This window comes from Atractosteus spatula, chromosome 6, assembly GCF_055471065.1.
Source record: "Atractosteus spatula isolate fAtrSpa1 chromosome 6, fAtrSpa1.hap1, whole genome shotgun sequence".
Lineage (NCBI taxonomy): Eukaryota > Metazoa > Chordata > Actinopteri > Semionotiformes > Lepisosteidae > Atractosteus > Atractosteus spatula.
Window position 1 is genome coordinate 59762830 of NC_142711.1, and position 15835 is coordinate 59778664.

The window sequence follows — 15835 nt, forward strand, 5'->3', positions numbered from 1 at the left end:
GTGTTCAAAAGGCATTTATTTAGTAGCACTTCATTCAATATTGTGCATTGCCATTATTAGTCACAACTGACCCATGAGTAACTTTATCCAAATGATTTATTCAACTCTTCAGACTAATATATGCATGTAGTTTTGTTTAAAGGTGTCTCCCAAAATGATGTTTTTTCCCATTAACTGTACACAGAAATCACCACAAAAATTAAATTAAAAACCCCATTTTAATAGCTCAGACTACATGTGAAAAAGAAGCAATAAATACACCGATCTTGACAGCCTGTTGTAGATACCCAAAGCACTTTGCAATTTCGGTGTTGCTGTCACTTGACTTCAGTCATATTCATAATGTAGGAGCCAACCTGTCACATGACTCCTGTTTATCTGGGGCTCATTAACAACCAAACTATGAAGGGAATCAATGTTTCTGATTGGCTGGGGAGTTGAATTCTTTCATTTTGATTCGGTTCAACTAGTGTCAATCAGATAATATTTCCCACCCCTCTTGAGTAACAAGTTTGTCTTTGCTGCAAAATACAGTAAGTGAACTGCTGGGAATCATCTACTTTTGAAGTATGTTAAAAGTTTGTTTTCTTTTTTTTTCTTTTTACTATCTCGTGTGTGGCTCGATCAATAACTTCCTACCTTGTTCAATTAGTTGTCAAGAGTGTGTTATCCACATTACATACTTTTTTTCTGGCACGATTGTAGCTGCTAGTGGCAGAAGACAGACACTTCGGGTTTAGGAGCAATACATTTTAATTAATTTTAGCCCTTAATAGTTTATGTTGTTTAATTGGTTTTTAAGGTGTCCGACGCTTTTGAGATCTTATTTCAGTTTGATCTTTTTAATTTTGTTAGAGACGTATGTATTCTCTAAGCAGCTTTCCTTGTTGCGCACATGATTTCTAACTAAACTGGTTTGTCTGTTCACAGTTGAATAAAATTGCCTTAGTTTTGTAGATCATTTCCATTAAAGGATAAAGAAAGAAATATGACGTTTACCTTTTAGGCTGTAGGAAATGCGGATAATGTACATATGTGAAATTTGCAGGATATGCTAGGCACAGTTCCCATCAAATCAAGCCAAAATTATGTCAGGTCAGATATATTCAATACGTCAGCTGTATAGTATAGCTGAAGAGAAACTTCACAGTTACTATATTTCGCGACTGTTAATTTTCGTCCTCTTCTTTACGGTTACTGACAGAAAAGTGTGCTTCGTTGTATGTTTTCAACGAGCCTGTCCAATATGGGCACGGTTTTGGAAAAACAAAACCAGGAGGATTCATTTCTCACCCTGGCCGTGCTGCTGCCTGATCAGCAATGAAACCGTGTGGTTATTATTGCATCCACCGTTTTATTCATCACATAGTCTTGTTTCCTTAAGTCTTAACTAGTGGTCGCGTGTGACGCGAGTTCAAAACAACACACTGGAGCTTGGAAATCACCTGAAAAAAAAAAAGCTTTACCTGTTTGTGATTCATTACTTCCGTAACCTTTACGGGCACGCATCGTGTCTACCGCGTCAACACTCAAAAGGTGCAAGATCTTAATGTACGATTTGCAAAAAAAACACAACAACAACAACGAGTAACAGATTGTAGTGGTTTTAAATATGTCACATACAATATAAACGTTTTGATTTACACCCTCCAATGTTTTGAAATTTCATTTGTTATGGAATCCCATCGTTTATTCGTTATTGCTTGGTTTAGATCGTTGTTGTTTTTTCCCCCCAAATTGTGGTGATTTATGGTAAGTTCTAATTAAACTGTGTCCTCCATCCCGGACCTACGGTGCGATCTTGAACCTCACACAGTGTGTGTACAGTATGTTCATCTCGTGTTCGCGTGGGTTTCCTCCCACAGTCCACAGACCTACGGGTAGGTGAGTTGGCTGCCGGGGTGCGAGTGTGTCCGTGTGCGTTCTTGCACGGTGTGTGCCCTGCGATGGACTGGCGTCCCGTCCAGGGTGTACTCTGCCTTGTGCTCGTTGCTTGCCGGAATAGCCTGCGTCTGCCCCCCGCGACCCCGAATTGGATAAACTGGGTAGAAAAAGCATCGATGGAGATCGGTTCAATTTCCGGTCTTTATTGTGCGTATGTTATTTGCACTTGCAACAAAAATATAACTCATTTTCTGTCACACAGGATAAACGAGTGTTCACGCTAGTGGTAGTGGGAGAATTGGTAAAACTACCGCCTTAATAGAAACCTACAGTTGAAGGACATTTTAAAGATGAGTTGCGAAAAATAGATTAGAAAAGTTGGAAATACAAGATTGCAGAAAAAAAACAGACCTTATCAAAGTGTCTCTTTAGAGTCATGCATCTAGATGGAGAGGTCACATGATTTCAGAATAAATACAGCGGACTTTATGTTGTACCCCAGTCAATTTGAAGCAGATATTCAACTACAAAGGCTAAGGAGCTTCAGAACAGCTTGGGTATAAGTTTGTAAAGAGACGCAAAAGTTTTGTGGTCATAAGATTTTGTGATCAGATGAGATAAATTAGAACATTACGATTTTAATGCAAAAGGAATGTGTTTTTTCATACTCCTTCAACATCTCAGATGTTTTATAATATTTCAATTTTGTGCAAGGATGAGTTTTTTTTTCGACTCACACATGATACTGTAGGAGAAATTCCTGTGTATCTGTTTTGTACTTGTTAGGCTTCATCAGTGGACACGAGCAATTTCCGGTACTAAAGTCTTCCCCCCAGGCTGTATGTGTCTTGAAAGTTTGTGTTTTCAGAAGATGTGTGTTGGAGATTTTAAAAAGTAGAACCACAAAGTTAACCTCAGAGCGATTTATGTTGCACATTTTTTTCAAATTAAACGAGACACTTTTTAGTGGTATCAGAAAACATCCTGCAGACCTGCGGATCCAGCAAAACTGCACAAATAAAATTGTACTGTTTGTTATGCCACTCAGACTGCACCAGGATTCACAGCAGTTTAATTGCCATAGCACATATCTCACGTATTCGTTGCACACTTAGGAGTTTTGACAAAAGAAGTGTACCATAAAAACAGAGGTTTTCGGCTTTATCTGCGGTTGCTCTTTCAGTTATACAGAAGGGGCTTGTAATGGAGCTGGGAAAGGCGGATTAAAAGCGATGGATTTGCTGTTGCTTTGTTGCCGATGTGCTGAGTGAGTGTGTTTCTCTGATTCAGCAGGCCCTGGCTCAGTGACCTCTCAGATGTGTGAGCTGCAAGATGGCTGCGTCAGTTGGGGAGAGCCAGCTCCAGAGGATTATCCGAGATCTGCACGGTATGGCGATATGCTTCGCTCCATCTGTCCGTTCGGGGGCGGCTTTTCCAGTGTTCGTAGAAGCTGCTTTCCTCATTCTGGGAGAGGAGGGGAATTGGCATTCGAGGTTAAAGATGACTGTTATTTTTTGTCACAAGTACTGGCCAGTAAGCATGCTGGAAATCACATCTGCCTGCGGTTAGTCTGTGGGCTCAAGTTCAAAGGAGTATAAGCACTGTAAGCTTTAATGCTTTACGGTGAGAGATGGAAAAATGTGTCCTGTTGAGATAGGGCAGGGGTGAGAAGGAGCTGATACATATGTGTACTTATAAGTGGAAGGTAATGGGCTCATACTGTATCTCAGGCAGGGAAAGGTTTTCCAATGTCTTCCATAAAATACCCTGCTGTCAACAATGAATACAGGTGAATCCAATTGCTTTGGATAAAGATGTCAGACAAATAAATGAATTATAATAAGATAAAGGTCACTTGTGCAGGATGTGAACCTTAATGGATATTCCCTTTAATTTTCATGAGGTCAGTGTACCCAGTGGTCAACCAACGGTGGTGCCATTGTTAAAAAGAAGTGTTACAGTTATGAAGTAAGAATCACAAAAAAAATGCATTTGGGCCCTAAACATGGAAAGAATGTAATTATCCATCAATTGTAATGTAGGCTACTCTTTAGGTTTAGGTTTTCGCTGTTGTAGACAGTATTGGGACCATTTAGGCCTGTGATTTGACATGCTTCTCTTTAAAGGGCCGAGGTTGCAGTGATCACTGGTTGCTGTCGTGCTTCAGTCATTAATAATCAGAGTACTTGGCACCTGATTATTTTACTTTGCTGCAGGTTTTTTTGTCTTATAGAGAGAACAATCTAATAGAGAAAACCTCAATCTTTTAATTTTCAATCATTTTGTCTTAATTAATTTGCACCAAAAGTAAATCTTTTCAAACACATGAAGTACACTTTTCACTTCTCAGAAAGTTACTCTTTAAAATCCAGCTCAAGGCCTCCTGAGTGCAGGCTGGGCTCTTTGATCATGGGTCTGAGCCCAGGTGATGTCAATAGCCAATTGAGGCTGAGATTCCTCAAGCGTACACTTTGATTAGTCTGTTGGAGGTTCTTCTCAAACTTGGCCTTAACGTATGTTAAAACTTGGCCTCCTGAGAACTTGCAGGCATGCAGTGCCGTCACTCCGGTTAGCACTAAACCTCAGGCACGTTGCTTCGGACCTGTGATGTGTTAAAATAGCTCAAGGGGTGGTGGTTTGGAGGAGTCTGCTTGTGCTTCCTCATTCATATCATTGGTGTCCTATTTAATCCATCTAAAAAGTAAAAACTTTGAAAGTAACTTATTTGAAGGTTAGAGCAGAGAAGCATTAATTCAGTGTCCCATCCTTTTGCAATATAATCACAAGATCTTTGGTGCTGTTGAAAATATAATTATTTAGCATTGGAAATAGTAAGTCCAATATAAAGGCTCAAAAATATCCTACAAAAGAGATAAAATTACTATATAGGATACTACATAGGGATTACGACCTGTACTTCAAACGTTTTGGCTTCTGGTTGATTCCTAGTGCCCAGTTTCCTAATTGTCTTTCTCATTTCTCAAATGTAGATGCGGTGACAGAGCTGAGCAAGGAGTACAGAGAAAGTGGAGAGCCAATAACTGACGACAGCCCTAACCTGCACAAGTTTTCTTACAAATTGGAGTATTTATTGCAGGTATGTTTGTGTCCCTGAACTCTAAGAATTGTTAAGGTAGTGTACCCTGGCCTGCACAGCAGGATGCAACAAACCAGAAATTGTAGTCTGACGGGCTCATGTCCTGCTCCTCCTGATATGTCATCAATAAAATCAATGTAAATGTAATTCAGAAATACTTTAGATTGATACAAAGCTAAGTTGCTTTGGAAAAATGCATCACACAAATAATAATACGTAGTTCAGGTGGGTAGCTGCGTCAGCATGCATAGGCTGCAAAAGAACAAATAACAGGTTTATTCCCTGCTGAAAAGAGAAGAAAGAGAACACAACGTTTCGGCCGTGGAGCCTTCTTCAGGTGTGAGAAGGCAGTAAGCAAAGGTAATGTAGCGGGAGAACAAAGGCTGGAGGGCAAGAGGCGGGAGCAGGGGACAGACAGAGTGGCCAATCAGGTCGTGTGAAGTCAGGATGGGTGAAGAGAGGTGTGAATAGAGAGAATTTAGAAGAAAATGGGTCTGTCATTGAGAGAAGGGGAAAAGGTGTGATCCTAGCTGCAGGTTAATTTTAGTTTCTGTAGTCTTTCTGATAATGATGATGATAACAATAATAACAATAATAATAATAATAATAATATAATTCTGTTATTATCATATAGCGATTAACATATAATAATGTTATAAAAAACTATTACAATAATAAGCACTATTTCTTGCATGTAATAATGAGTGGGATTTCCGGAGATTAAGTGTGACAATTTTTGTTTATTTTTTTATCAGACAGTATTTGAAAGGAATGAAAGTACTCAGCTTTAGGTTTTTCATGTTGTCCTCAAGGTATACTGTACTTATGAAGCACTAGGTTTCTGAAAAGTCTGTTTGCTATATTAGCAATTAAATGGAACCCCTTTCTTTTCTTCTGCTTTTCTGATCAATTAGAAATGCAGCTTTATTGCAAATGGACAGGGAGCAGCTGGTGCAGCACATTAACTTGTATGGTAAAAGTTTACAGTACTCAACACTAAATAAAGAAGTACAGTATGCAAACAATTTAAAATCCGATACAAAAAGGTGGCTTTTAGGAATGGAGGTGATAAGCTTTTTAAAACCTAACATTTGACTTTTAACACATTATTTAGTTTGACCAGAAGGAAAAGACAACTTTCCTCGGGACAAGGAAAGACTACTGGGATTATTTCAGTGACTGCCTGACCAAGATAAAAGGAGCTAATGATGGAATCCGCTTTGTCAAGTCCATCCCAGAGGTAAGAAGATCTTCATGGGGACTCAGTCAGTAATGCATTGCGTTTCATCCAACGTATGTTGTTGCACAGGAACTGGCCACATTCTGACCAGCATGCCCTTGGTTTTAAAGTTGTGTATGATCCTTGTTTCATTGGCTGGTAAGCGAAGAAAAGATTTTAATAGTCAGATGGGAGGTTGGTAAAGCATTTATTTCTCTGACATTCAGTGCTGATGCTACAGTCCGGAGACTGTAAAATGTTGTGCAGTAACAATGTCAAGAAATGAAATGCAGGCAACAGTCTGCAATTTTAGTGTTTCATCAATGAGAATATAGAGGTATTCAATAGAAATAGTCCTTTTGTGATTCACAACAGTGTAAGAATTATTTGTAGAGATTTTGGGGATCAGATTAGCTGATTATCTTTACAGGTTTAGGGCAGATTTACTCTAGTTTTGTGTTATATTATTAAAAAAAACACTTCATTAGTGTTACATGTATATTAATTCCAAATGCCTTTTAATTTACTTTTATTTATGAATTTTAACAGAAATATTTAATGAGAATTTAAAGATTAAGTCTCTGCACAATTATTCAATATCTCACTATGCATACTATATTTTCTTACATACTAGATATTGCAAGTCATCTGTGTAGTACAAGAAAAATTGAAGACCCTTGCATATTTCTATCCACTCCTTTTTGTGCCATCAGACCTGATGTGATCATGATTACGTTGCAAACTGTATTGTCTTCATTTCCATAATTAGACTATACTTAAATAGTGAAACTCATTGGAATAATATTCAATATTTTGCAAGAATGTGTGAGGTGTGACCTGTATGTAGTTTATTACAGGTGAATTGCTTGTTTTTATATAGTTTTTTAAAAGAAATATTGGTGGGTGTAGTAATAAAACAGTGCAATGCATTATATATAATATTAAAATGAATTGCATAAACTGAGTTTATAATGGACAGTAGTACTCACACACTGTTAGTACTAACTGTGTTCCTCATTAGCTTATAGCTCATTAGCCTGCTCCATTTTGAGGTTTCTGATGACCTGTTACCAGGCATCATATGAAATGTTGCCGTTTTTCGGATACATGCATTAGAATGAGCATGTAAATGTGTTGTTTACTGACAACTAAAGTCTCATTGAGGTCCTGTGTCATTTTAGAAAGTTGTTTATGTGCTGGTGGGGTGAAGCCACATGTGGATTCTTAGTTGTTTTTTTACCAGAAAGCTGTTGCTATATTTGTCTTTTCAAGATATCGCTAACGTAGCAGCAATTTCACTAGAGTTAGGATAAGGCAAGACTTCCTGACAGATTTGTTTTAGTTGGCCAATCAATTATAAGTTGTTTTTTTTTAAAAGAATGTTCATAAGCTGCAGCATTGAGGCCTTTAATACCTAAGAATATACTGAGCTGTGCAAAAAAACCTCACCCCCTCCCCACCTACCCAAGCATAAAGCTGGTAGAAGCGCCTTTGACTGCAGTTGCAGCTGTGAGCCTTTTTGGGCAGCTTAACCAGCTTTGCCACGCTGGGATGGTGCAGTTTTTCCCCAGTTTTCTTTGTTATTGTGCTCAAGCTGGTTGAGGATGGACAGCAGCAGTGTTCAAGTCTCGCCACAGGTTTCCTGTTCGATTCAAGTCAGGACTTTGACTGCACCACTCCAGGACTTTCACTTTCTTTTTAAGCCACTCCAGTGTTGCTTTTGGTTATTGTACTACAGAAAGGTGTTTTTGCATTTCTTTATATGGTATACGTGTTTATTGCTGATCTTCTTTTAAAGTAATGTTTGATTTCTTGTGTCAACACTGTATAGTGTTTGTTTTGCACATTAACTTGACAAATCTTTTTCTTTGAGTTTACTTCCTAACCACAATCTACGTCTGTGCAGTTCCATCCCGAAACTAAGAAACCAGACATATTTTTTTTTCTGGGCTTCAAAATAGAAGCCCACATCTCACATCTCACACCACCAACCTCTTTGGAAAAGCTCATTGAAGTTCAAACCACAGCTTCGATGGAAATGCGTAAATGATTTCTGATGCTCTGTGAGTCATTCCCACCAAAAGATATGGGGAGTGAGTACAGAGTACAGCAATAATAATAAAAGAAACAAAGTTTAAAGCATAACAGAGTTTAAATATATATTGAGACTTTTTTGTGCACTAGTGAGCATTTACTAAGTATGACTATCTAACAACTAACTACTGTATTTGCTCACTCACTTATTGAATTGAACTTATGAATATCCGTTTCCCATCATATAACAGCTTTTTTGGCTTTACCATTTCAGATCATAGCATTTAACCATAACATTAACGTAAGGCGCAAATACACTTATGTTGGATGTTAATTTTTACTGTCTTCTTTTTCAGTTAAAGACCTCTCTGGGCAAAGGAAGAGCTTTCATTCGCTACTCCCTGGTACACCAGCGCCTGGCAGATACTCTTCAGCAGTGTCTGATGAATGAAAAGGTCACAAGGTAAAGAAAGGATCGGTTATGGGCTTCCGGCAACTGTCAGAAGTCTTTGACATGAATCAGAGGTGGCCTTGTTAAAACCTTCACACACATTAAAACATGCGTGTTCCTCCTCATCTCCTCGCAAAACATCAGTTTAAACGTATTTAAATAGGGAACCCTATCAAGAGGCAATTAGAGCTTTATATTTTTAAAGAATAGGGCAAAACCACTCTTTTTTATGGGACACTAGCAAATCATCCACTGAGATAAGAAAATCCATAAACATTTTGGATTGGGACACTATGGCTTCGTTGCTAAGGCAAAGAAGATCAAGGATTTGCACTTGCTGTTTAATATGTAACCTGCTAATAAACTGTTTTAAGTTATCTTTTTTTCTTAAATGCCCAAGATATTACAAGATGTTCCGAATACCTCATGCCCTCAATATTACTGGGAGAACTTCACTTTCTTTACAGTGAAATGTAATGATTTACAAGTAATTTGAAACCACCTCATTCTTACTTCCTTAGCTTTGTTTTGCTTCCTTAAGAGAAAATAAAAACAAGAAGTCTTCGGCTCTTCTGCTTTTTCACGTCTCCTTTGCATGGAAACAGATAAATCAGTCGCTTGCAGACTAAAACTATGGAATGATTTGTTATGAACACTTGACAGTTTCATGCTCTTTTAAAGTTTTTCTATAATACCTTAACAACCTCCCAAAATGTGCCTGCTCATTTGTAATTCATCTCTTTGGATTTACCATAAAGAGCAGTGTATCCACCTTGTAGCCTTATCTTGGATCTATGCATATCTCTGTAGCTAATTAAAGGCTGGTCAATGCTGGGAAGGGAATCCTCAAAGAAAAATTTGTTTAACTCTTAGTTTAACTAATGCCTCAGTATAGAGACCCGGGATCCTGTGCTATGTCATATTTTAGATAAGACCTTAAACCAAGGTTTTGAGCGCTTGTGGCACTGTTAGTGAGTGAAAGACTGCTGGACATATTGTACAATGGGTTTGCACATATGCCCCCCTTAAATATCCTGCTTAATTCAACTTATGAAGCAGATTTTCTGCCTAACGTGCTGTGTAGTGGGGCTGCTGGCACACGGATGGACGCAGTGCCATCATATACAGAGTGTGAGGCACTATGGAATCATACGCGCATTTTATAAAATATAAAATGCATTTTACACTACAGTGGTTGATTTGTCAGATAGACTTACCATGGACTAGTTTTCCAAGTATTCAGTAAGCTTATTAAATTCACTGTGGCCTAGCTGTTCACTATTGATATTCATTATTCAGATTCTTTAAAGTTCTTCCCAGATCTGTTGGTTGCTTTTGTTGGCTTAAAATGACAGCAGCACTACCAGCTTCTAGCCTGATCTTGTCAGATCTTGTCAGATCTTAGGAAGAAGGGCATGGCTGGGCCTGAGAATGTGCAGCCAGGCTGCTTCTATAAAATACGTGACCAACCAAACTCTTTCATTTAACGATAGCTGAAATTATAGATTTGACATTTTTGACTAAAACAGGCAAAAATTGGAGTGCGGTTGGCCTGTGACAGCTGCTGCTTCATCCCTTCGTATTGTGAACGACTGTGTGTCGTGAAGACCCCGAAGGTGTCTGTTGATGTTGTGATCCAAAAGAGTTGTTCATCATGTAACTGTTTAAGATCTTGTTTTGTTTTTTATTTTATTGCTTTTTTGTTTCTTCGTGTATTTTACCTCTAGTGACTGGTATTATGCTCGGAGTCCATTTCTCAAGCCTCATCTCAATGTGGACATCATTAACCATCTTTATGAGCTGAATGAGGTTCAGTTTGACATTGCTTCAAGGGGCTACGATCTAGATGCCGCCTGGCCAACATTTGCAAGGTAACCCTAATAGTTTCTCTCTCCTTTTTACAAATTAAAAGATAATCCACATTTTTTTAATGCACGTTATTTAAATTGGGAATATGAGCAATGCATAGTTACTGTCAAAAAAATTACATACTTATTTAGGGATGAAAGCATAAATACATCACCAGATCTTGCTGTCATTTCCTTCAGAGAAGCACTATATTTCCATCTTAAAGTTTTACAAGCTTGAATGGGGTACTGTTTATGCAAATATTAGTGTTTGTAGGAACGTTGTTCCAATGGATGTACAGATGCCGTAGGCTGTTTTTTAGTAGTTTAAACTCTGCGTGTTGCACTCATACTTTCTCTATACAGTACTTAGTTGTTCAGTTTCCATGGGTCTATTGTTCTGTTTCTAAATTAGATAAAGCAGAAGAACAACATTTAAAACATAATTACTGCCATTATTCCAGAGAATCTAATCATTAAAATAATGTAAGCCTGTGATTATATGTACTATTTTGTGTGATGCATTTCTGTGTTTAACATTAACGACTTCGAATCCCTTTCTAAAGTTTGAATTATTATTTGCTTTTCCTACTCTGCGGGTATAGTCCTCCACCTAGTGAAGGAGTCGTGCTTTGCATTCTAGTTCTGTTTGCAGTGGCGTTGGTATCTAATCATGGAATGTATAAAACTACTAACATCCCTGCCACTTGGTTGTCTTACATTTCTTGATTAGATGTTTGGATTGCGTTCTACAGGTGTACAAATAGCAGAAAGTTCAGGTATTAAACATGTCTTGTTTTTGAAATAAGTATTGCATGAAGTATATTATCAAGTTTTGCATTAAAAAGCAAATTATGCCAGCAATTTGTTCCATTACAAAAAATACACCATTAAATTACAGTTCTGAGAGCTATTTCAAGTGAGAAATACAGTTTTGCAGTTATGCATCTGGCATGCTCCTTATTTTGTATCACGGTTTCTCTTTTTTTCTTTCTGTGTGCCTGTGTCTGTGTGCTAGTTCCTCCTCTTAACTGAAGCCCAGGATGGTTTTTCCACACTGACGGAGGATCTTAGCCTTTTAAACCTGAGACAGGAAAATGCCACGAAAGAGTAATTGATTGATCTGTATTTCTCTGCATGCAGTTTGTACAGCCTTGCATTTCTGTCAAGTCAGCCACACTCTGTAAGAGTGTAGCGTGCAGAAATAGGTGGGGACTGTGGTTAGACTGGTCACGGCTAATAATTTGTTAATTTGTACACAGACATCACTCTGCGGTTTTGGTAGCTGGTTCGTAGTCATTAGTTTTGAGCAGGAAAACTTTTTACATTCTTTTTTTCCCTCTAGGAGAACGCTGGGCCTGGCAAATTCTCCATCGCACTTTTGGAAACCGCCAAGCCGCAGCTCCAGTATCAGCAGTTTGGTTAGCGGCTACTCGCAGGTAAAAGTTTCCGTTTGTGTCCATCTCTTTCAGGAATTTGTTGCCTATCGAGCGAAACCATTGTATTTTAATCGGGTAAGGCAGATAAGAGGGCACAGACGTGGCTTCCACATTTCTACCGTGTGCATAGAAGAAGGCATCGAGTTCCTGTGCGAGTTATTTGAAAACATGCTCATGTGAACTGTTATCTATTCAAGGATGCCAAGCCGTGGACAAGAAAAGGATAAGAATGAACAGTATTAACACCGTCGTCTTAAAGTATATTTGTTTACAGGCCTGTAGAGAATATGCACACGTGTGATCTGTTATTAATAGGGAAATCTGCCCCCCAAAACTGCTGCTGCTGTAGTATTATTGTCACTCATGGGAATTATTTGCATGTTTAGTGAGATTCTTTGCAGATCCATCCTATCCATTCTGCGCCTCCAGATAACACTTATACATACTTTTGGCCTGGATTAAATCAAAACTGACTCAGCAGCCTTCTGCAGAATACACACCTGCCACTGGGTAGTAACATTCTGTTTGACTGGAGCTTCTTGCTTCCCATCCAAGTCAAGTACTGGGTTTGTAATTTGTGCTTGGTAAGTGGATCAAAGTTGGTATTTAATCAGGTTTGTAGTCTTAAACTATCCCAGCACCTATTGTGCATGCATGCTACTGTATCACATTAGTATTCCCTCAATATTAAAATGCCAGGTCATTTTCTTTCTCTTCAGGCACACGATATTCCTTCTAGTCCCGATTTTAACCACACTTTGATGAGCGAGCCCACAAGTGAGGTGGATGACCTGCGCCTTGAGCTTGACCAGTCCGAGCTGAAACAACGGGAACTTCAGGACAGGATCCAGCAGCTGGAACAGGAGAAGCAAGACCTGCTGAAAGCTAGCAACTTCCAGGACGGGCTCCCAGAACATGAGAGTAACCTTGGGCAAGACAGCTCCCAGCTAAGGAAAATGGTGGAAGACCTGCAAAAACAGCTGGAGGTTGCGCTGTCTTCCCAAAGGACCGTTCATGACCTGCAGCAGTGTCTGAAAACTCTGGAGGACAACTCATCTGAGAAGCAGAGAGAGCTGGAAGAAATCAACAAGGACTACGCTATCCAACTGCAGGTATTAACCCAAGAGCTAGAGTCCCTCAGGGTTAAAGAAAGTTCTGCCAGTGACCTCCAGGCTAAGATCGGTAGCGTAGAACAAAAGAACGCGGAGCTCCTGGCTAAGCTTGACGGGGTCTTAAGTGAAAAGGGCCAGCAGATAGCAAGAGATTACGACTCGGCCCAGAAGATCCACGAGCTACTGGACAAGCTGAACAAAGCTGAGAAGGAGAAGACTGAGGCACAGAAGCAGAGCGAGGAGAGGGGAAAGAGTGTTGAGAAACTGACAGAAGAGCTGAACCTGAAACACGCCGCAGTGAGGGAAAGTGAGTTGAAGCTCGGCATGCTTTCGGCAATAGCAGAGGAAGAGCGTTCTAAAGTTGTCAGGCAAGTTGAAGACCTTAAAGCTGCCATAGAAAAGTTACAAGGCGCTCTTACAATAAAGGAGAAAGAATCTTCGAATTTACAGATGCAGTTGCAGGATGCACAGAGTTACTCGGAAACGCTAGAAAAGAAGACTGAGGAGCTGAAGAAAAAGGCTTTGGAAGAAAATACAGAGTTGCAACTGAAGTATACCAATGTGAAAGAAATCCTTGAAGGACAGATATCTTCTCTCACTGAACAGCTGAAGGCCAAAGAAAAAGAGTTTTCAACCAGCAATAAAAATGTCCAGCATTTGGAGGAACAGATCAAAAGGCTTATTAACGAAAAAGAAGGTCTAAATAACACTGTTCTCGAGTTAGAGGCAAACATGAAGGAGCAGTCAATACAACTGGAGGATTATAAAACTGAATGCACAAACCTGAAGGTACAAAATGAAAAATTTCTTCAGGCTGTGAAGAGGAACGAGGATTTAAACAAGGAACTTATGGAAAACAGAGCAGCCCTGGAAGATCAGCTAGCTTGTCTAAGGGCATCCGAGAAACAGTTGAGGAGTCAAATTGAAGACGCCAAGGTTACAGTGGATGAGAAGGAAAGGAAACTCAGGGAAGAGAACAGACATTTAGATGAGAGCTATCAGAAAGCTGTAATGCAAAACGAAGTATTGGAAGAGGGATTAAAAAAGCTGGAGGTTGAGAATGAAGAACTGAAGCAAGAACAAGCCAATCAGAAGGAGACGTTTTCCGCTCGGCAAGTAGAGCTGCGCAGTGCGAAACATATGGTTTCAGAGCTAGAAAAGAACATTACAGCATTGAAAAGCAGTGAGAACTTCCTACAGGAGCAGCTTCAGTCCAAATGTAGCCTTCTGGAAGAGAAGGAACAGTTGTGTGATGAGCTGTTATGCAAAATTGAGATGTATGAAAATAAGGTAAAGGAAATGGAGACTGAGAAGTCCAAGGCAGAGACCGTATGTGCCCAGCAGTCCGAGTTAATTGCGTCAATTACAGCACAGAAAGCAGCAGTAGAAAAGGTACAGCTGGATCAGAAAGCAAATATAGCCAAAGAGGTGAATGATGTGAAAACAAAACTGTTGGTGGCAGAGAATCAACTGGGACTAAATGTGCAAGACGTTTCAAGACTGCAGGCGGAGGTTCTAGATCTCCGATCTAAAGTTCAGAGCGCCTCCAACGACAAGCTGAAAGCTCAGGCCAAGTTGGATGTGACCGAGGCGTCGCGCGATGAATTCAAAATCCTGACAGAGCAGCTGAAGGAGCAGATCGAGCAGCTTAACCGGGAGCACGTCCAGGAGCTGTTGAGCTGCAAAGAAAAGGAAGAACGTTTGAGGAAAGAGAAAGAATGCGAAACTGAAGCTAAGGCTGACCTTGAAAAGGACATAGCTTCCTTGAAAGAGCAGTTGGCAACTCTTAAGAAACACAACGAAAAATTTGTCTTGGAAAACACAGAGACCAAAGAATGTCTTCACAGGGCGAACACTGAAATGGCGGAGCTTGGCATTCAGATTTGTACCCTGACGTCAGAAAATGAAGATGCCAAGCAAAAGTGGACCAGCATTTCTCATCAGCTGCAGGAGCTGAATGAAGAAGCTGCAAAAGAGATGGACAGGTTGAACGCCAGCATGGCTGCCCTCAGGCAGGAGAACGATAGTTTGCAGGAGGAGCTAAGGCAGTCCGAAAGCCTTACATCCACCATCCTAGACTTGCAGTCAAAGTTGGAGAAAGCTGAAAGGCAGGTGAAGAATCTCCAAGACTCATCTAAAGAAGAGGTTTCTGCTGTAAAGTTTCAAATGAGCAGTGAGATCATTAATCATCAGAATCAGATCAAGGTAACCGGAAGCTGTTGGTAGACTTAATGCAAATGTGGATCATTCATACAAAATGTCAGTCAAAATGCGCCATTCAGACTTCTTGCATGTGAAGTCTCCAAAGCAAATACTCAAGCTTTTTGAGAACCCCCTCCGCTCTGCCCCATGGCCGTTTTTGAGTTCCGAAAGTCGCAAGTGCTTCAACATATTTGTGTGGCACTTCCTGTGTTTTTTTTAGCTTTATAAAGTGCTTAAACATTTCCATTTTTGGAAAACGTAGGCAGTATGTCATGTACTGTCTGTATGTGTTTCTGTTGTCCGAGTTGTCTGTTTATCAGTGATAACTGACAGATACTGGACTTTGACGAAAGCTTGAAGTAAATGATCTGAATTATCCTGGTAGATTTGCCAGACATTGGTCAAGACAAAAATTATGTCATTTCATGTTTTTTTCCATAATTATTTTCTGTGCCTGGTCTTTCCAACTAGACAGGCAAAAACAAGCCACTGATCATGGACTATAAGAAGTTAAACTTCTCATGCACCTGTGTCAATAGAAGCCCAATAC

General features: G+C 39.6%; 1 protein-coding gene across 3 annotated transcripts in view; it reads left to right on the top strand.

The window, feature by feature from the left end:
* The first annotated feature begins 489 nt into the window (after nucleotides 1-489).
* fyco1a (FYVE and coiled-coil domain autophagy adaptor 1a) overlaps nucleotides 490-15835 on the top strand; it is a 36897-nt gene continuing 21551 nt past the window's right edge. Inside the window, exons 1-8 of one of the 3 annotated variants that reach the window (XM_088918078.1) lie at nucleotides 490-533; nucleotides 3175-3271; nucleotides 4875-4981; nucleotides 6096-6221; nucleotides 8591-8697; nucleotides 10413-10556; nucleotides 11878-11971; nucleotides 12691-15288. In XM_088918078.1, the coding sequence (XP_088774204.1) occupies nucleotides 3217-3271; nucleotides 4875-4981; nucleotides 6096-6221; nucleotides 8591-8697; nucleotides 10413-10556; nucleotides 11878-11971; nucleotides 12691-15288 (3231 nt within the window). In that variant the 5' untranslated portion in view covers nucleotides 490-533; nucleotides 3175-3216. Of the gene's footprint in view, nucleotides 568-3174; nucleotides 3272-4874; nucleotides 4982-6095; nucleotides 6222-8590; nucleotides 8698-10412; nucleotides 10557-11877; nucleotides 11972-12690; nucleotides 15289-15835 lie in introns of all 3 variants that reach the window. The other 2 variants (XM_088918077.1, XM_088918079.1) reach the window with 2 other exon arrangements.